This window comes from Neomonachus schauinslandi, chromosome 7, assembly GCF_002201575.2.
Source record: "Neomonachus schauinslandi chromosome 7, ASM220157v2, whole genome shotgun sequence".
Lineage (NCBI taxonomy): Eukaryota > Metazoa > Chordata > Mammalia > Carnivora > Phocidae > Neomonachus > Neomonachus schauinslandi.
The window spans coordinates 103,033,066-103,054,828 of record NC_058409.1 but is presented as its reverse complement, the minus strand read 5'-3'; the positions used below and the strand labels follow the sequence as shown (position 1 = coordinate 103,054,828).

Sequence of the window (21,763 nt, the reverse complement as noted above, 5' to 3'; positions counted from 1 at the left end):
ACTGTGTCCTCTCTATTCCACTCGGACCACTGCAGCTCAAAAGCAGCCATGGACAACACATACAGCGGGAAGAATTTATGCCAATAGAATTCCATTTACAAAAACATGTGGTGGGCTGGCTTTGGCCATAGGCTAGAGTTTGCAGATCCCTGATTGAAAGAAAGAAATATTTCAACCTTATACTTTCTAGGGTGACACAGGAAGTAAAATGTGGTATATCATCTGGCCTTTGCCAACTACCCCACTTTCTGTCTAGAGCATGACAGCACTCTGCAGGCCTGTTTTTACAACTATCCCATATCCTCCTACAACATCCTGTCTTGCTCTTTCCTTGCCTATATTTCCCATTTCACCTGTGGAATGAATAAATGGAGAGCTGCCCCAGGCCCTCCCACCTAGGCCCAGGGAGTGAGAAGCTGTTTGGTCATTTTTACCACAATAACTCACTCTCTGGGCGGCTCTGCTCCCTGCAGGATGGAGTTCAGAGCCCAGAGAAGGAGCCTGGCCTGTCTCAGCACCAGGTTGTAAATCACAGATAAGGCGGCCCTCCCCTTCCCTATCTTCCCAGCCTCTCAGATTAATTAATTGTCAGGAATACATTTCTGCCTGCAGAGGATGAGAGGCCACTTGAAGAGGGAGTCAGGGAGAGATGGTGTGGGGAGGAGGGGATTTGTCAGCCTGTGCACCCAGCCTGGCTGATTACATCACCCTCCAGTGAATCCTTCAAAGCCCAGGACCCTGAGAAGTGAGCACATTCCTGATGCACAGGCTGCACGAATCACAACCTGTTGGCAGTGCCTATGGGACTGGTGCTGGAGGCTCTCTCTGCAGGAACAGAAAGATGGTCCTAGACCACACCACCATCTTTGAGGCACCTGGGGGGCCACTTTTCCTCTTGGGGGTCTGCTGTGACCCTGAAGGTCACAAGACTGAAGATGCCCAATCCCTAACCCACCCCCACTACTTCAGCTTCCAGAGTTTCACACCCAGTAGGTTTTAGAACCCTCCAGCAAGATGCCACTGGGGAGAGTGCAGGGCCAAAGGGGAGGATCACCCCACCTTTACACTAGATCAGGAGCTTTGGGAGTCCTAGGAACTTTATCTGAACAAATGATTCTGTGGCTAAAATATATATATATATATGAAAGAAAGTCCAAGACCACTGTATGAGATGATCTTAGATCATCTAACAAAAGCTTAAATGGAAAAATGTCCTAGAGTCAGAAGAACTCAGCTTTTTTCCAGTGGCCCTCTCACCACAAGGCAGTCCTGCCAGGCGGAGGCCAGCGTCGTTACCTCTCCCCATGACCATGGAGCCTCGGCTTTTAAATCAGCTTTAGATTTTGCTCCCCACACCGCTCCCCCATCCTACACACACACCAGTCTTTCGAAAGGAAAACAAAAGAGAAAGAGAGAGAGAGAAAAAAAGAAAGGCTGCTGGAAAAACCAATACCTACATCAATTACAAAGCTAAATTCTTCTCAAAGGAGGACATGATGTTCCCTTTGCCTGAAATGCCCTTCACCTCCACTTTTCTGCCCAGTTAGCACAACTCCTTGTCTCTGAAGGCAGCTCAAGGCCGCCTGCCCCTGCCACTAACACTCTCGAAGGCAGCTCTTCCGGCCCGAAGCCTAGTGTTCTTTCCACGACCCGCACTGCTCCAGGATGCGTGCTTTGAGACTGTAGGCTAGGTAAAGCCGCCTTGGGATGAGGTCTTTTCGGGGAGCTGGTAACTGCAGCATCTGGATGAGGCATGAGACAGATGCAGCCCTGACGAGTTCTGTCCTAGGGGAGCCCCAGGCGTGGCAGCGGCATTAGAACGCGGTGAGTGCTCAGCCCATTGTGACTGCCCCTGCCCAGATGTGTTCTGTTGTGGTTGAGTCACTACATGAAGTGAGAACTAGAGGTGAAATATGGCTAGTTTAATCTCTGGGACCTGAACCCACTCTTCAGGTGTCAGCTTCAACATCATCCCCTTGGAGCTTTCCCCAATTCCCAAAACCATGCCAGACCTTTCAGGATCTTTGCTCTAATCCTCTAGGAACGTCAATCTTGGCAGTCACCACACTTGACTTTGTGTGCTGCTACTGTAAACTTTGATGTCAGGGATAGGTCTGTCTTAATCTCCTGGGGCCAAGCACTGTGCTTGACACATACAAGAAAATCAAGGTATCGTTGATGAACAAATGAAAGAGTGAGAGAGATGAGTGTTCATCAGATCTTAAAAGCGATATAAGGCCCATGAGAATCTGGCTGATTTGAGAAATACAGAATTAAAGGGCAAACAGCTATTCCTTAGTCAGTAGTTCTCAAACTTGCCTGTGTCCAGAATCACCCAGAGGGCTTGTTAAAACAGGGATTCCTGGACCCCAGCCCCACAGATTGGGACTCAGCAGGTCTGGGGTGGGGCCTAAGAATTTGTACTTCGGAAGTTCCCAGGTGCCGCTGATGCTTTGGGAACCATGGTTCTCATTTGGCACCAAGGGGATTATAAAAATGGACCCATACATGGACAGGAAAATTGTATTCAATCAGATGACTGAGAATATACTTATTATCTTTGCAAAAAAATTTTTTTGAAATTTCTATGGAGAATTTATGGGCTCCCTAAGAATAAGCGCCAAAACCGAAAGGTCTTCAGACTCAGTTTAAGAAATGTTAATCCAGATAACGCTAGTTGCCGATTTTCTATCGGTTTAATGTATTGAGCCAGAAGAGACTTTTTCCTTGTTTTTTTCCCCAACTATGTTTAAAATAGCAAAAAGAGCCGTTGGTCAGATTTAAGGCCAAAATCACATGACAAACTGGAGAAAGATGAATGTTTCAGCATTTCCCTAAAGTGGTTAGAAGCCTGGAGCGGAAGCCATTGAGAGTGTCGCTTTTCCACTAAAACCCATTGCCTCCCCCTTACCTCTGCATAATCAGCCACGAGGTAAAGCTCCACATACTTCATGGAATGTAAATCTTCCCTTTTCATCTAAGAAAGAGATATAAGCAGATCAGAGCTGTAGAAATGGTGGGTGTGGCCTCATTAAAAAAAAAAAACTGCTAAGAAATGGTGCTAGTTAATAAGCAGCCGACCTCCTTACTGATTTTACACTTGATGCTGGTTACAGTCCCCATTATCCACACTACACCTTCTGCCCGCCATCTTGGTTATCGCTGGGGCTGCTCTGGGACTATGAGTCCAGTCCTTTATACTCAAAAAATAATGAGCTGAGTGGGCAAGTACAGGAGCCACCATACTGTGAGGGAACATGCTGACAATCAAGTTCCCAAAAAGCAATGAAACCACATACCTCTATTTTCAGTATACATAAATATAAGCATTTTGTGCATATGGTTAAGTGGTTATTCCAAAAGGGGAGGCATATTTTTTTTTCTCGCATTTTAAAGTTTCTGAAATCAGCATCTCAGGGTATTTTAAATGTCATAGTGTTTTTCCCAAAAGCAGTTATTCTGTCCAATACAAGGGTATCTCACACAGCAGTGAACAAGATAGTAACTTAGAACAAAAGAGAAACGTTATTTCCTCCTTCCTGGCCATCTCCTTTAATTTGGAAATACTCCTGGATCCAAAGCAAGGATCCTTAGAGCATCCTCAAGATCCTCAAGGACCCCTGCACTGAGACTCACCCTGCGAGGTCGTTTCTTGGTCTGGTTCATAAAATGAAGGACCCAGTCCCTGGTGGTGGACTTGGAGTACTCGACCCCACAGTTCCCCAGGGGCAGCTTGAGATGTTCAGATCTGTAAATAAGGTGGTGGCCCTCGCTGTCAGGCAGGGGCTCGATGATGTAGCTGAGGTTACTGCTCACCATAATCAGGCCTCTGTCAATGGGAGAAACAGAATCTCTGGTCAAAGATTATAGTCTTGGAAAAGTCTCTTGCTCAGGCCTCAGTTTCTCCATATGCAAAATGACATGGTTGGTTTTGATCATTGGTTCTTAACTTTATTATGCGGTCATGCACCTTTTGGTTAAGAATCTGATGCAAACTCAGACTTCCTCTCCAGAGAAATCTGCACATGTATATGAAAGGTGGTACACAATTCCAGGTACTAAAAGCTTATTAAAAGAAGCTCAAAGGTTCTAAAAAGGCTCACCAGGGACAGTTAATAATATAAAGGATGGTAAGACCAGGATTCCAAAAAGCTTCCCAAACTCAAACACGGCATATGAAAATCGAAAGTTGAAACTTAGAGACTCAGAAAATGATGGTCTGGTGACTGGAAAGGAAACAGTGGCCTGGGGGTGAGGAGACCCAAGTTCTGGCCTTCGCTCCAAGGTTAAGCTGTCAAATGATCTTCAATGAATCTCTAAAAAAAAAAAAAAATCACTCCAAGCCTCAGTTTCCCCATGTGTAAATTCAAATGATAATTTACTAATTTAACAGGACTCCAGATGATTAAATAGAAAGATTTTTGTGTACAGAAGAAACCAAAGCTAGAGGCATCACCGATGGCATTCCTCCTAGCCCCAGTGAGGCCGCTCTTTAGTGAAGTGATGTCCACAACCAAGGATGCGTGACTAGTCTTGGCTCTTGGTTATAGATACAGGCACTGAACTCAGAATAAGGACATGTGTTCATTCATTATATTCTTTCACACACTGAACTCTTAATCTGTACTAGATGTGATCTAGACATCATCCCTGTCCTCGAGTAATTCACAGCTTCTTTGGGGGACAGTCATTCATTCCACAAGTATTTCCTGAGCTCCTGCTATGTGCCAGGCATCGAACTAGTTGATGAGGATGGAGAAGTGAACAAGACAGACAAAGAGCCTCTCCCCATGGAGCTTAGACTCTGAACCTGGAAATAAATCACTAAAGTATATAACAGAGCAAAAAGATTTCATCGCCCCTAACACTGATGGATAGGACACAGTTGCCTGGGGGCACCCCATCAATGAGGCTTCCGAAAGGAAGAGTGCCAGGACCTATTATTTTTTTTTTTTTTTAAGATTTTTTATTTATTTATTTGAGAGAGAGAATGAGAGAGAGCACATGAGAGGGGGGAGGGTCAGAGGGAGAAGCAGACTCCCTGCCGAGCAGGGAGCCCGATGCGGGACTCGATCCTGGGACTCCAGGATCATGACCTGAGCCGAAGGCAGTCGCTTAACCAACTGAGCCACCCAGGCGCCCCGCCAGGACCTATTATTGATCACTGTCACAAATAATCCATGGAAGGGTGAGTACAGGCCCATGGAGCAGGCATCTGTCATCCTTGATGTGGTGAGATGAATATTGTAGCAAAGGAATGCACTCAGGGCTCTGGGAGAGGAAGAAGCCCAGGAATAAACCCCAGGGCACCAGCAGCATCTCATGGGCTCCAAAACCGCAGGCCTTCATCTGTCCAGAAAGTTCAAAAGCTAAAGTATCTCCAAGTCAGTCTTTGTCACTCTAAACTGGCAGGACCCCTCCCTGGCTGCCCCAGCTTCCACCTCCTCCCCTACCCCCTCGAATCCCCACCCAGGTTTTGCCCTTTGGGAAGAGCCTGTGATGCCTGTGGGAGGGATAGCGCCAAGCTCTGATCAGCAGCAGCTTTCCTGGCATCCATCCCTGGCTGACCTCATTCCGGTGCCAGGGAGCTGGACGACTTCCCGGCTGCCTCACCCAGGCTGACACAGCAATCCGGGACCAGCCCCTCAGCAGGATACCAAAGGTGCTCCCTGAACAGCTGGGGGTGGGAGTGGGGTGAAGAGCAAGGGTCACATCCGCTCTCGAGTCCAGGCAGGAAAGGGCAGAGGGCAGAGCCACCATGGGCATCCTGTTCCCAAGCTTTCTTCTCATTTCGGCAGACCAAGGCCCCTCCCATGACCTCAGTTTCCCCCAGTGGCTCCAAACATTGGAAACAGAGGGCTTGACAGTGAGTCAGATGATGGTTTTGTGCCCATCAGGTTGTGGCTGCGAAGATAACACCCAGTGAGTGGAAAGTTCCACAAAGGAACCAGTGAAGGTTCCAGTGTAGTTGACCAGGCATCCCTTGAACAAGCCTCTGGGTCAAATAGAGCAGAGATCAGGCCAAAGTTTGGTCCATGGTGAATAAGAGTGATCATGGTGGCTATACAGAGGCTTTGCTGTGGCCCAGGCACTGTGCTGAGTATTTCCTTCTTCACACTAACATTTCTGATCCCCACTGCACAAATAAGAACACTAAGGCTAGGTGAGGTTAATAAACGGACCCAAAGTCACACAGGTAGTAAGAACTCAAGCAGTCTGGTTCCAGGCCCCACAACCTTAACCATGTTTTCACACCGCCTGTCACAACAGCTCTGCAGAGTGGGCCAGAAAGATGTCCCCGGTTTACAGATGGCTGCAACTAACAGGCACTAGTAACTCTCCACGGAGGTGTGATCGGCCTGTCGGAAGTAAGATACCAGTCTGCAGGGGGATAAGAAGATGAAGGAGGCATTTAGCCTACTTTTCATTGTTAGAGGCCATTTTTTGAGAGTTAACCATATGCCAAGCACTGTGCTTACAATCGTCATTCTTTTTTTTTCTTTTTTCAGTGTTATAAGGCACCATCATGAGTCCCATTTTATAGATGAGGAAACTGAGCCCCAGAGAGGTTACATAACAAGGTCTGATGGGTATCTGGAGCCAAGGATTTAAGATCTGGCAGCCTCTGGGCCGTCTGCCTCCATCAGTGAGCTCCAAACTTAGGGGTCAGAGATCTCCAGGATCAGAGCTCCCAGAGCTACCTATTAGACTATTCTGCAGTGTATGTTAACACTACAGATGTAGGAGACTCAGATTCTGTGGGCTGGAGCATCTGCACTGTAAACAAGTCCCATGGTAATTCCCTGCACGGGCACACTCAGGAAGTCTGGCCTGGAGCCCAGGCTCGGTGTCAGGAGCCTGTCTTTTCACAAAGGCCCAGACGATTCTGTTTCAGAGAGTGGGCAGATATTAGGGCTCAGCAGGACACAGAACTCGTGGCCGCTCCCCTCCCCTCCCCCTACTGTGGTCCCTGGTAACTCGCCCATGGCACGGCTGCAATCCTCCCCGACTGCCTGGTTTAGAGAAGCTACCATAAGCCCCAGCACTTTACAGTGAGGACCAGCTTTGACAATGGTCCGGGGTGGGAGAGGATTTTTTAGACTCTACTTCCCGCGGCCCTGCCCTATCACCACCCCCGAATCCTGCTAGCTGCTCTCCCCTGAGCACCCACGGGTCATTCATCTTTCCAGGAGCCTCAATTGATCTAATTTGCTAAATGTAAGCACTGGCGGAGCTCAGCCACGGGGCAGGGGAGGGGGGCCCAGGAGGCTGGGTGGCTGGGACCTCACACGCTATTCTCCATTCCACTCTCCACCCTATTGCTCATTGTTGAGAGCTTGATATAAATGAAATTATACAGAGGAGCCCTGGGAGGGCAGGACAGGCAGGCAGCAGCAAGTGATTCGTGCTTAACCCCTGAATGACCACAGGACTCACCCAAACGCACCCTTGAAGGACCTAGGCAAGAAGTGCTTCCTAGGAATGTGTCCATTCAGCGCTAAACCTCAGGAGACACATCCCACGTCCCTACATCCAGAGCTGCGCTAAGAGGTAACCACCCTGTTCCCCTTCTTTCCAGCCCCTCCCTCCCACCCCAATCTGCATCCAATGAGAAAGAGGTACTGGGAGCATCAAAGGCAGCACAGAAGGAAGAAGGCACATAGGTGAAGTGCTCCCTCAGGAATGGGGTGGCAAGGCACAAGTGGAGAGCGTAAGCTCAGAAGGGAGACATACCTGGGTTCGAATCCTGGCTCTGCTGTCTACCAGCATTGTGCTAAGTCAATAATGCTGGCCAGCTCACACCGTGGCTGTGATAATTGAAGTAATAGGGAACCATTCAGTAACCACTCAGCACACATAGATGGAACCTACTATGTGCCAGGAACTGTTTTAGGCACTGGGGAGGCAATATGACCAAAAAGAGTCCCTACTCTCAACAGAATGCACTCATGCCCTAATGTAAATCCACCAATGATGTCACGACTGTTCCCATTTTATAGGTGAGAAAACCGATGCTAGGGAGCTAGGTTTTAGACCAAGACTGGTTTGACTTCAGAATCTACACCCGTCATGACTTAGCGGTATGGCCCTGCACGAGCTTACTCTGTGCCGGAACACAGAGGCAGAGCCTTTATTATGTGTTCTTCAGAAGGAAGACCAGGTATTCAAAGGCAGAAGAGCATGGCCCTCCCTGGCAGAGGGGCAGATGGTGATGGCCTGCTGTGGGTGGATGAGCCACCTCCTTCTGCCCCAGGCGCCCACCTCCCTGGGACCATACGCTCTCTGCAGCGCAGAACTTCCAACACTCAATAGTCCTTCCCGTGATGGGATCTATTTTCTTTTTCAGATGAGAGGAACCAAAGCCCAGAGAAAAGGAACCTGCAAGGTCATCCAGTGAGTTAATGTTAGAGCTGGCGGCAGATCCCAGTCCTCTGGTGAACAGGTTCCTCATTCCCCAGTGAGGCCCTGACCCCAGCCCCACCCCCACAGCCCACTCAGAGCCCCTGCACCATGAGCACTGTCTGCAAAACAGACGAAGGCCCATGGGAGATGCCAGTCCAGCCAAGGCAAAGACAAGGAGAAAATGATTCGGGGAAGGCAAAGCTCAGAGATCACATTGCCAGGAGGTGTGGAGTCTCAAACGCAGGTCCTTTGACTCTAAATTCTGAGCTCCTTCCAGGCCATCATGCACACATTCTTACACATTCTCCAGCATTCATTTTCAATCTCATATTCTCTCTCCTGCCCTCTCTCATAGAGTCCCAGGGCGAGGAATCAGGTATAACCACAGTGAGCGTGGGCCCCAGAGTCTGGAGGACAGAGCTGCTATCAGATGACTTATTGTATATCCTTGAAAGACCTTCTATGTAATTAAATTTGTCGGACATTTGTAGATAAGACACTATGCAGCCATTTGAAGAATGAAATAGATCTATGTGTGCCTAAGACATAATGTTAAGTGAGAAAACAATTACAGAATGTTATGTATCGGGTAATCTTATTTGGATTAAGAAACACCATGCATACACACAGTTATGTCTTTCAGTTTTGTATATCCCGAACAGTGATTAGAGATGGGGAATGCAATTGGTTGGAACGGTGGGAAGGGATAAGGAACTTTCACTTCTTTTAACTTGACACTTGAAGATTATTTGGATGTTTAACACATTAGTTATGCAATAATAATTTTTAATAAGCATTTTTTTAAAAAAATAAATGACTTACCGTTGAGGTAAAAAAAAAAAATGTTTTATTGCAATCAATACCTCTCTTGCTGGCAGAGAGTGAGCTAGGGACATACACACACATATACACACACACCATGTCTCCTGGAACCCACAGGTTCCCTCACGTTCACTTCATCCCAGTACTGTCTAGATTTCCTCACAGATAACCATCCCTCCTTACACTGATACCTGCAAAGCATTTGTGCATGCAAGAAGTCAGGGAGACATTTAGATGATGAGTTGTTGATCAGAGACAGGCTTGGGGGCGGCTGGACCCCCACCATCTCTAGTGAAATGGTATGCCACATCTTTTTACTGGTGTATTTTATAAGTATCCATAGCTGCCATGCCATTCTCAAAGGTGTCAGCGACCCAAATAGGATTATAAAACACGATATTACCTACCGATGCTCTTTTTTCACAAGAAATATTTCTAAGAGGATAAACAAGAAACCGGTAACAATGGCTGCCTCTGGTGGGTGCGGGGAGACCTGGAAATCCTGGGTGAGAAAAAGAACCCTATCTCTCATTGTACCCTCTCTTTTGTACTATTTGAATTTGTTTTTACTATGATCATGTATTACTGCTTCAATTAAAGTCACCCAAACACTGCTTTGGAGAGAAGAGGGGGCCCCTCAGCAACCTGGAAACTCTGGAAACTCAGGGGAACTCCTCTGTATTTGTATTATCAGCCTGAAGATTCCATTCGGTATAAATCCTACGTATTTTCCCTAATGAAAGGAGCATGTTCCCAGGAGAGAAGCACCATCGCTACAGAGATTCTTCCACTGAGGCATGGCTTTATGAGCCTTGGGGAGGGACTTGAGGGTTACATGGGTTTCAAGTCTGTTGCAGCTGCTCCTTCTCTAGGGTCCGAATGAGACATCTGGTATACGTCTCCGGCTCTTACGCCAGCCAAGCCCACAGATGCCCTTTAGTTCTTAAGGTGTGTAGTGAGAAGGCTGGGAAAGTAAGACAGGCGGACCTGCACCAGAAGGAAGCATGCAAAACACAAACACATGGCAGCTCACCCAGTTTCCCCCTGTCAGCACGGCTGCGGGAATAGTTTGCGAGAGGCCAAGCCAAGTTCCCACTGCTCCAGACCATGGACACAGAGGAAGAGGCAGAGAGAAACAAGTCACACCTGCATGTCCCCTTTCTTCCTTCTTGGGACAGACATTGTTTACTTGCAGACTGCAGGTGGTGGTGGCTGGGCCTGTAAACACCACTGGGAGACCAGTTGGCTTGGCTCAACCAGGTCATCTGAGCAGGGGATTTGGAGCCACGGTTATGGTCTCCCGGCCAAAGCTTGTTTCCTGCCTAATTCCCTCCAGCAGACGCACCACGAAGCCTTACAGAGGAGACGTGGCCCAATTTGTAAACAAACATATGGGATCTGCAGCACAAGGAGCGTTGTCCTTGCATATGAGCCTGGGTGAAGTCTTAGCATGGCTTCACTGTTACAAGATGATAATAATCCTGTACGTCTGTAGAGTGCTGTAGCTATCATAGCACTTAACATTCTCTACCATGCCTATCATCCTGAAAACTACCTTGCTTCTCCCTTCTCTTCCTCCCTCCTCTTCTCACTAAATGCCCATTTCCTTTTTTACCACCTACTAGTTCTTCTACCAGAGGAGAGCAAAGAAGAAGTGGGAATAAGGGCTCACGCTCATTTCAAGTGTCTGAACCATGACCTTTATTTTCTATATTCCGATGCTTTGACAGCTGGGGCCTTGCCCTTCTCAGGATTAGCCAATTCCTAGGGATGGTAAACAACTTTCAAATGCAAGCTCTCACCCTCTCGGCCAGTCCCCCTTCCCTGATCACTCCAGGGTCAGGTGCCAGACAACTAGGAACAGCCCCTGTGCCCCAGATCCCACTTCAAACTGGCCAATCCGAAGCCAGCTTACCCTGCCTTGCCTGTTTCTTCCTGTAGAAACCACAGCAAAGACTCTTGCCCGCATCCCCTCACCCCCTACAACCTGGCCCCTGACTGACCCCTATGCTTCCCTATGTGGTGTGCCCCCTCTTCTTGGGATCTTGAGTACAACAAACTATGTTTTCAATGGCAGTCATCTCCTGATCTGCTGGCTTTCCCATACCTAAATAATAATGAAACCTCAAGTTCCTCAAGAAAGAGAAAGCTCAATGCCAGTAAATTTGCAGATTATCTGGTATTTCCCTTGCCTCTCCCAAGCTCAGGCCTTCTTAGAACTGGTTTGCATACACTCTCAATGGATAGCTTCTCAAGGTCCCTGCCCAAGGCCAGCCCCCTTGTCCTAAAAACTCCATGCCTGGGGAGAGTGCCAGGTGCCCCTCCCCGCCCTGCCCCCCATGCTGACAGGGCCTCTTACCTCATTCCCCGGCAGGTGCTGAGTGTCACACTGGACTGCTCTGCCTTCCTCACCGTCCCGTGGTAAAAGCAGTGGTCCTAGCAAGGAGAAAAGGGGGGTGGTCAGGCGAAAGGACACTGATAAGCATGGCAAAGCTCATGTCTCGTGAAGGCCAGGGATGATTACATACGTCCTAACTTACAGTCTGCAAAGAGCTTCCTAAGACACCCTTTTATTTGATCCTCATAATAGTGCTGGGAGGTGGGACAGAGCAGATGTCATCATCCCCAGTGAACAGATGAAGCAGCTGAGATTCCGCGAAGCAGAAAGATTTGTTGAAGGTCTCCCTGCTAGTCAGGGAAGCCAGGACTTCAGGTCTAGTTCAGGGCTCTTGCCGTGACATGTGGCCACAGGCAATGCTGGCTTCTGAAGAGCCTGCCTCCCGCTAGAGTCACCCCCGTGACCCGCTGTAGAGTTGAGATGCATGTCCTCCCAGAATCTCAGAATGTGATCTTATTTGGAATAGGGTCTTTACAGATGGCATTAAGTTAAGAGGAAGTCATACTGGACCAGTGTCCTTAGAAAAAGAGGGGAGGACACAGAAAGCCCGAGAGCGAGAAAGGGGCCATTTGAAGATGGAGGCAGAGATTAGGTTGATACAACTACAAGCCAAGGAGTACCACAGACTGCCAGGAGCCGCCAGAAGCTGGAAGAGGCAAGGAAACATCCTTCCCTACAGACCACAGAAGAAGCTTGGCCCTGCTGACACCTTGATTTTGGACTCCAGCCTCCGGAACTGTGTTTTATACCGTCAAATTCATGGTGCTTTGCGACAGCGGCCCTGGGAAATGGAGAACTCCCCCACTTCCCCACTTCCCCTGAATCCCCGTGTGTCTGGATCAGACCCGATTTGGCACCTGCATCCACGGACGCATGGAGTTCTGATGCTGTTCTCACATCGGCACGTCTCACAGCCATCTGGTCTCCCCAACCTGGCTGGACTCCTTGTGACTACAAGCAGATGCTGAGCGCCGCTCCGGGCCAGGGCCCCGGCTGGGCCCAGGAGACACGACAAGGAGCGAACAGGCACAGTTCCAGCCTTCCTGGGACTTAGCGTCTTTCAAGAGCCAATCTTAATTAAAAAGCCATACAGAGCTTTAATTACAAACTCTGAGGAGAGGCTTGAAATAAAGGTTGGAGGGGCCAGCAGAGTGTATTACAAGTAGGGGAACCAGAGCATCTAAGAGGCCACCTGGGACACAGCTGGGAGCACTGAAGCACCAACCAGACAGATGGGCACAGCCCAGGACTGTCCCCAACACACACAAGGGCACACTCCTACAAACTTCTCCCCAAATGGTTCAAGGGAGCTCAGCTGCTTTTAGAACAGAGAGAAGGAAAAATCCCCAGGGCAGAGCCAGGTTCTGCAAAGGTGTTAGGAAGGGTCTGAGCTATGCAGCTACAGACGCGGGAGCTTTTTCTCTCCCTCCCAAAGCCCAGGCAGGACCACTCAGAAATCTCGGGCATCTGCCTACAGAACAGTCCCAGTGATCCATTACTAGGACCACGCTTGCTTGCGGTTATTCCTCAATCCCCAGCCGGCAGGGACGTGACCCAGGAGACAGCAAACCTATTTGTCCGTATTCTTGGGCCCTGTCTCCCGCCCAGCTCCAGGCAGGGGTATGGCCTGATAATTAAATTCAGGGATTTTGGCGTGGCCAGCCCAGATTTACATGCAAGCTCCCACACCTGCCAGCAATAGAAACAGTTCCACAGCCTCTCTCAGACCTCCAGCATCTTCGGTCTCTACCTCACGAGGCATTGTGAGAATACTCTACATCAAGGACCTGGCACAGGGTACTTAGCCCAGAGTGGCCGGCAATAAACCTTAGTGATCATGATACAGGCATTAAAGTCTCCTTGTCAAAGGCAGAATGTGGCCTCAAGGGAGCTGAAAGCCCACCAAGGGCCTGAATCCTCAGTCCTCCCACACCAGGTCTGCGTCCTATATAGCTGAGCCCGCAGCCAGATCACAGGCTACGGGCCAGGCCGGCTCCCAGCTCAGGGTCAGTGTCCAGACCATTGGTGCCCTTTCTCCTGGCGACAACCCGCTGGCCAGCCGTGTGGCTCGGCTCCTCCACCCATTCAAGCTCAGACAGTCAGGAGGAGCGCAGGCAGCGGACGCCCTCTTTGCATCAAACTCTCCTGGACTTCAAACAAGCCAGATCCCAACCTTCAGAGGAGCACAGAGGAAAGCCGCTGAGCCGGCACCTATGAAGGAACGTGAGGCAGGCACAACCCTCCTTCCAGCCAGGATTCCATCTGCTTGCCGATGCCAGCCTGTCACATGGTTTGCCCCCTCCCCCCAGATTCCAAACGTGGAGATGCATCATCAAACACCCAGCTCAGAACCCAGCCATGGCGCCATCCGCTCCACAACCCGGGATCATTCACAGGTGGAAGAGGGGGCCAGGCCCATATGGGGTAAATGCGACTCGCAGATGTTGGAATGACGGAGAGTCCAAAAGCTCAGAAAGGAGCATCAGCTGCCGTTTCAAAAATCTGGGTACCTCTACAAATCAAGAGAATTCAAATCCAGGGATGGGCATGAAGAATCCCTGGACCTCTTCCCATCTTTGGGCTGATGCTAACAGTGTTCACTGAGTGCTCTCTGAAATAGCATAGCAACGGACTTTTGTAACATGCTTTAAATTGACCAAGGGCTTTCACAACATCATTGCCTGTGCTAATGATACCCGCCATTTACTGTTGTAAACAATGAGGGCTAACATCCATCCAGCCCTGACTACTGGATAAAAAACTAATGGAGATTTTTTTTCCTTTAATTCTGACAGCCTTATGAGGTAGGTATTTTAACTCCAATTTTTTTTTTTTAAAGATTTTATTTATTCATTTGAGACACAGAGATACAGAGAGAGAGAGAGAAAGCATGAGCAAGGAGAGAGGCAGAGGCAGAGGGAGAAGCAGGCTCCTCGCTGAGCCAGAAGCCCGATGTGGGGCTCGATCCCAGGACCCTGGGATCATGACCTGAGCTGAAGGCAGACGCTTAACCATCTGAGCCACCCAGGCGCCCCGAATTTTTTTTTTTTTTTAAAGGAAATTCAAGGTGGGAGAGGTTTCCAGTCACAGGGTCACACAGCCAGATGGAAACTGGAACCAGGGCAGCCTGACCTGAGACTTGACAACCTCTCCGAGCAAAAGCAGCCCCAGGAAAGTGTGCAGGACTGAACTGACCATAGCCCTAGTCTCTTCTGGCACCTCCAGGGACTTAATTCTAGTCTAAGCCTTGCCACTCACTGGTTATCTGAACGTAAACATGTTACTTTGTGTCTTCTCCTCTCAATTTCCCCATGAGTAAAATGTGGCGCTGGGAGAGATGTTTATAAATTCCCACAAAATTGGTGATTCATCTTACCCTTCTATAGCTCAGAGAAATCTCTGAGCTCTCAGATTTTAATATATCCAATTTTCTGATGAAGAAACTCAACACCAGTGGGGTCAAAAGGGTTGGTTAAGGTCACATAGCTAGTTAAAGCCAAGTCTACAAGCCTGGCCTCCGACCCCAAATCTATAACTCCTACATGCCTGGCGGATGAGTTTGATGGTTCCCCAAGTTCCCAGGACCCCCAGCCAAGGCTGACAGTAGGGTGTGGCCCTCCACGTTCGGGTCAGGCACAACTAAATGGTGTATTCTATTCTGGGTTCTCTTTGAAGTCCTCAGCTCCCAGATAAGAAAGCTGAGTAGGAGCTCCATGAGGCTGGGTGGGGGCTTTGCAAGAGTCCAACAGGAGGGGATGTATGACAAGAATGGGTTGTCCCATGCTGCAGCTAGGATGTGCTTCGGTCAGTAAGACCTTCAGGAAGGAGGGGTGTTCTGGGGGTGAGGGGAAGTTCTTTTCCACTCCTTTGTTTCTGAAAGGCCCTCACAGCATCTCTGCCTAATGCTGAGAGCACAAAGAACAAGTAAATGAACAGTCATGAAGTCATCGCATTCCTTCTCAGCTTCTCGGCCTGAGGGGGCCACCCAAGGGGGCTTTCACAGCAGGAAGTATGAGCTCATGGCAAACTTGTGCACTGAGACCCTTTCTTGAGCTTCGGGTGGAGAAGTGCAAGAGCCAAACTCAGAAGACTGTGCTTTGTGAGGTCCTGGGGCTTTCGAGGCATGCCTGCCCCTCTCCCTGGAGGTCTCGATGATGGAGGAAGTTTCGACCAAGAGGCACTGATGAAGGTGTGGAGCCACGGCTGGATAGCCTCCCCAGCGATGAGAAGACACGGCCACCTTGCCTGCTGTGGGTACTGGCCACACTGCCTGCTCCTCCCCCCTCCAGAAAGGTCTTGGTGAAGAAGCCAGCATTGATGGAACACAGCTCCTCAGCTACCAGATTACTATGCTCCAGACCTCTCAGATCTATCAAAACGTAGTGGTCCTGGGTCCCTTTCCCCATTCAAGGCGAACCTGATAAACGAACCTGAGCTTTTACTGCCAGAGAGTGGCTGTCATTGTCTTTTGGCCATCTGCACTCTAGCAGGGATATTTTAAAGATGGGCCATGGAGGGATCTCCAATCCCATGCGAAGCTGCCAGAGGAGCACTGAGGCAGAGGGACCTATCCTGCGGCCCCGTACACCACACTGCCCCATCTGCATGCCACCAACATCCATGATGTCCTGCCCCAACGGCAGAAGACCACTGCTGCTTCTGCTGGAGTCCATCTTCCCCCCTTCACCCCTTCCATCCACGCAGTCTGAGAAGGATCACTCTCATCCAGATTTTCTCATCTTGGGCACTGCTGACATTTGGGGCCAGATAATTCTCCATTGTGGAGGGGCTGCCTTATGCACTGTAGGACAATTAGCAGCGTCCCTCTCTTCTACCCACTAGAATTCATCCACCTCCCAGTTGTGACAGTCAAAACTGTCTACAGACACTGTCAAGTGTCCCCTCCTTTGCTGGCTGAAATGGTCAAACAAGTACAATATTTTAGGGTAACTGCAGCTGATTAAAATTGATATATCATGAAACATATTTTCTTTGCATTATAGTAGTTACCCACACGTTAATAAAAGTTTAAGTAGAAGAAATGACTTAAGCAAAATCACTCCTAGCTGAGGACCAATGTTCTGGTCCCACCAAAGCTAACAGGTCCCCCAGTAGGAAAAGTCAGCAAACCATGAAATGGGTACAATTCACTACCTTAAATGCCCACCAGTGGGATGTGGTGAAGCACACTAAAATGCATCCATCTGACAAACCATTTGAAAGACCGTTTTTGTTTTTTTTTTAAGATTTTATTTATTTGAAAGAGAGAGTGTGTTCGCAAGCAGGAGGAGGGGGAGGGACAAGCAGACTCCAAGCTGAGTGCAGAGCTGGATGCAGGGCTTGATCTCACGACCCTGAGATCACGACCTGAGCTGAAATCAAGAGTTGGATGCTTAACCAGCTGAGCCACCCAGGGGCCCCTGAAAGACCATTTTTTAAATGACAAGTCTTTGTGCCAATATCTAAAATCAAAAACACCTTTGAGGGAAAAAATATCCAATATGAAGACAGCTGCAAAACAAGAAAATCCGTATAACCTAAAATCACATTAAAAAGGCAGACTACAAAACCTTATACATCTATATGGAAAAGGATCAATTAAACATCTTAATTAAGTGAAATGGCAGGATTACCAGTAATTCATTTTTTTCACTTAAACTTTTAATAATACATGGGTGATTAATATCCAACAAAGAAAATGTATGCTTCGTAATGACTTATGCCAATTTTAATCAGCTGCAATCACCTAAAATATTGTTTGTCTGACCATTTTAGCCAGCAGAGGAGAGGGTACCCTTATGAAACAACAAATTCATGCCCTTGTCTTGGGTCAAGGCAAACAATCCCTTCAGAGGGGGGACTATCTCCACCATATATCTCCTCACTCCCCAGAGGTGGGACCAGGATAGGCCAACTGTAGATCTCTGTTGACCTGAACTTACCTCAGATTTCAGCGTGGTGGTTTGAGGGTTGCCACTTGGAGTATAATGGGTTTCCGTGTAGGCTGGAGCAAAAAGGTGCCTGCAAAGAATAAACAGGCATTTGTCTCTTTAGGTGATGGCCTCCACCCTCCTGGAAACAGTAGCCAGTCATTCTAAATGACCCAGGAAGAACCACCCAAGCATCTCCACGCAGAAGAAAATAAGCCGCCATAAGGGCCTAAGGAACAAAAAGAAAACTGGGAGGAAGTTGATTAATTCTGTATTCAGTGGGTTCATCACTTTGTTTGGACACAACCAGGTGAAGTAGACAAAACTAAAGCAGTGGTTGCAACTTTTTCTGGGTCCTAGGAATATACACATGCAAACACATACTCAGAATTTCCCAAGGTCTATGGACTCTATTTCATACCTACATTGATAATGTCAGCACTGCATCCACCAACTTTCAGTATCAGCATGCCAGTTTTTCTTTAAGGGAAACCCTCTTTCCTGTTGCACGTTTTGGTGAGATTGTCAATCAAGGTGTCCCACCTGGCCCTGGCCAAGGGTGGCCCATGATCCAAGCTAAGCCAATGGAGTGATGTTGCAAAAACGGAACAGATGGGAGCAATTCATCTCTTCCTTTGTTCTTGCTGCGTGGATTCCTGGCATGGCCTTTGCCTGCCTTTTCTGAGACCTAGTGGTTCAGATTTCCTGAGACCTGGTAGTTCTATGTGTTACCCTTACAATAAATTCTTTTTTTCTTTTCTTTTCTAAAATTGGACATTGGTTTCTCTCTTGCCCCAGACCCCTTGAGGCTGAGGCTAAGAATCCCTCACCAAGGGCAAGGCAACACCAAACAAGGTTCCTAGAATTTCTCTAAAAGTTAAAAGAAAAATAAAAGAGCCAAATGGATGTTTCAAATAGCTCAACCACATTAAAAGCAAAATGCATCTATAGAAAGTTGAAGTCCTGGGGCAAAAAGATGTCTAAGGTTCCTAAGAGAAGAGAAATTGGGAATCTAACAAAAAAAGAATTAAGTGGAAATGCATGAAAAGGGCTTAACACCAGGCCTGGCATCACAGAGTGAACTCAGTAAAGGTCAGCAATCATCATCATTGCTTTCCTCAGGGATTATGATGGAAGAACCCAGAAAAACAGATGGAATCTACCTATTTTCCCCTAACTCTCCCCAGCCATTAATGCTCCAGTTGATCACTTGAGAGAGGTGAAAAAGCAATTAGCTCATCCCTGCAGCCCCATTTCCTGGGTCTGCTTTCACAGACAACATTAGGGACAGCTAGTCATGAGTTCAGAGTTCAGTGGTGCCAGTGGGAGATCTGAATTTTCCCACAGGAAATGCACTCCTGGCAAATACATTCTTAACCTCTTTTTGAGTCTTGGGGTGGGGGGAATCATTCATTCAGTGACATTAAGATGCTCCAAAGAGAACATTCCAGATTGAACCTCAGGGGTGTCCACATTCTTGTCAGTCCCTGGCCATGTCTTCAAAAGGGTAAGCATCATCCTGTAGCTTCTTATTCTGAGGATCTCATCATAGGACTCTCAGAGCCTCAGGGTTAAAAGGGACTTTTGTAATCAATTAGCCAAACTCACTAGACTGTGGGCTCCCCAAGAACAAGGGCACAGGTGCTCTGTTCAAGACTTCTCCTTTCCTCCCAGCACCTCCCAGGCAGGCAATACATGTTTATTCTGTGAATAAGTGGATGGATGAATGGGTGAACCTTCTACCTTGTGTAGGAATCTGCCAGACGGCCATTCAGTATAGGACATCTCCAGTGACACAGAGCTCATGAGACCACCCACTCCATTTCAGAACACATTTAGTGGTTAGAAAAAGTCCTTACATTGAACCTCTTTGTAACTGGCACTCACTGGCCTCATTGTGTCTTTTGAATCCACATGGAACAATCTGCTTCCTTTTCTACCTAACTGCCATTCCAGGACCAGCAGCAGCACCTAGGAATTAGTTAAAAATGAGATCGTTGGGCCCCACCCAGAAGTACTGGGGCAGACAGAAACTCAACCATCCATTGTAATAACTCTCTAAGTGATTTTGATGCAGTACCACCACCCTAAACCACAAGTTAGTGAGTTACTTTTAAGATAGGCAGCACACCTCAGAGATATCAAAGTGTCTCACTCCCCATCACCTTCCTGCCTCTACCACATCCTGGATCATTCTCAACTTGAAAAACCCAGAAAAGTTCCATCAACACAGTTCACACATATTTATGTGTTAAACCATTTAACACACCTATGTACAACACACCTCTGAGGTAGGTCCTAATCCTTTCCCCATTGAGTAACTGAGGACAATGGGAACTCAGACATTTAACTTGTCCAAGTTCTCCTGGCACAATGTCAGGGCCATGTTTCAGACCCCAGTCTGTTGGCCCTGACCATATTTCTTAAGCACTCTGCTGTTCTGTTTTCTTAAAAAGTGGAAGCTTCACTTCCAGGAACCAGTAGTCCAAACCACAATTTGTTGGTAATGATCGTAGTCTTGAGGACATACAGGATGTCTCAAAAATGTCATGAGCTATTAGATGTGCACATATGCAGAGAAAAATATGGGTAAGCAAAGCACGTGGCAGGAGAAAGAGGATGAATACATAAGAACTTCAGGGCGAATTTTTTGAAACAACAACCCTTTCCCCAAATGGGGTTGCAGACGTTGGCCAGGAAGGTCCTTCTTTCCAGAAGCAAAAGGAAGGGTCGTGTTTCATCACCACCACCCATGCAATTTTACCGAGAGACAAAACACCACTTTCAAATCCTCCCCACTGCCCAAGCCAGGCCCACCCATGCCTATGTGTCCATGTGGTACCCTGGCAGTGCTGTCGGGACTTAGAGAGGGGGCCACTGAGCAGCCCAGCTTGGCCCATCCGCCCCTTCCTCAGCCACATCTTGTTCTCATCTCCTCCCTGACAAGGGGCTGGCTCAGCAGATCAGCAGGAAGCCATCTCTCACCACTGGAGTGTATTAGGATTTTCAGGAAACAAGTTGTGAGTGATGTGCCTCCAGGAAGGGAGAAGGACTGTCCAAGATTTCCCACCCCACCCCCTCCTTTTTCTGGCTTTGATGGAAAAGCATTTTCTACGAAATGCTCCCCCGCCTCCATGCACACACCCTCCAGGCTCACAAGCCCATAAGGCAGACAGAGACGGTATCCCAATGTTAATAGCAGCCAGCATGGAAATGCTCACTTTGGGCAAAACCGAGGTTGCTCAGACCCCAACGTCCTCCAGCAAAACCTGCATCTTCCGAATCCCACCTGGGAAAAGAAGCTGCCCCCCAAATACTAGACATAAGGTTGCTCTCCAGGGAAAGACAACACAGTTGCCTCGTGGCGGCCCGGGCCCTGGGTGTAGGTGCAGCTGGACCCCAAAAGCACACTGCAGTCTGAAACAGCCCTGACCCCTCTCCCCTAACGTTCAGCACCTTCGAAACCAGAACAATCCCTTTAAGGACTATTTGCTATAGGACACATTTCAAATGCCTCTCTAAACTTCAATCTCGAAAACTCCCTCTGCAGGGAGAAGCAGCAGGGCTCAAACAAACATCTTCTCTGAGCTCAACCCTCCTTCCTCTGCTTGAGATAAGCACCTGGTGAAGACAAAGTGATAACAATTTCTAAACCACCTTGAAAAACAACCTATGCAGCCATGCTCAGCACAGGTCAACATTACTTAGCTCATCCCACAGTGGCTATTTTTACGGACACCTCCTTCCTCCAGAGCTTGCTCCATCTAGGTCTTTCAAAGAGTATCCTGGCACTTAAACACTGGTGATACTGGGGGAGGTACAGCCTTGCTGGCCCCTCTCATTTTCCCTGGAGGATCTTCACCCTGCCCACCCGTGCTGATGATAATGCAAAGCCTCTGTCATTTCTTGCTCATACTCTTAATGCCGTCGTCATGGGACTTAGCCCAGTAACTGCACAACACCCGGAAACACTGTGAAAAAATATAAAATCCCAGGCCCCATCCCAGCCCCACTGAGAATTATATTTTCTAGAGAAGGACTAAGAAATCTGTATTTTTAATAGTTTTTCCAGGTGATACATTTTTTCAGGCCCTGAGAATTCTCCTACTCCACTGGATCAATATTAACATTTTAAATTCTTTTTCTCATTTCTAGGCTCTTAATCACCCTTCCAAACCTGAAGATGATACCAGCACAGCACAGAGGGAAA

At 48.1% G+C, this 21,763-nt stretch overlaps 1 protein-coding gene across 1 annotated transcript in view; it reads right to left on the bottom strand.

The window, feature by feature from the left end:
• ADAM19 (ADAM metallopeptidase domain 19) overlaps positions 1–21,763 on the bottom strand; it is a 78,279-nt gene that overhangs the window by 29,732 nt on the left and 26,784 nt on the right. Inside the window, exons 4-7 of the mRNA XM_021695569.2 lie at positions 17,566–17,644; positions 11,585–11,661; positions 3,637–3,829; positions 2,912–2,977 (exon numbers count right to left, since the gene is read on the bottom strand). Of these exons, the coding sequence (XP_021551244.2) occupies positions 2,912–2,977; positions 3,637–3,829; positions 11,585–11,661; positions 17,566–17,644 (415 nt within the window). The remainder of the gene's footprint in view (positions 1–2,911; positions 2,978–3,636; positions 3,830–11,584; positions 11,662–17,565; positions 17,645–21,763) is intronic.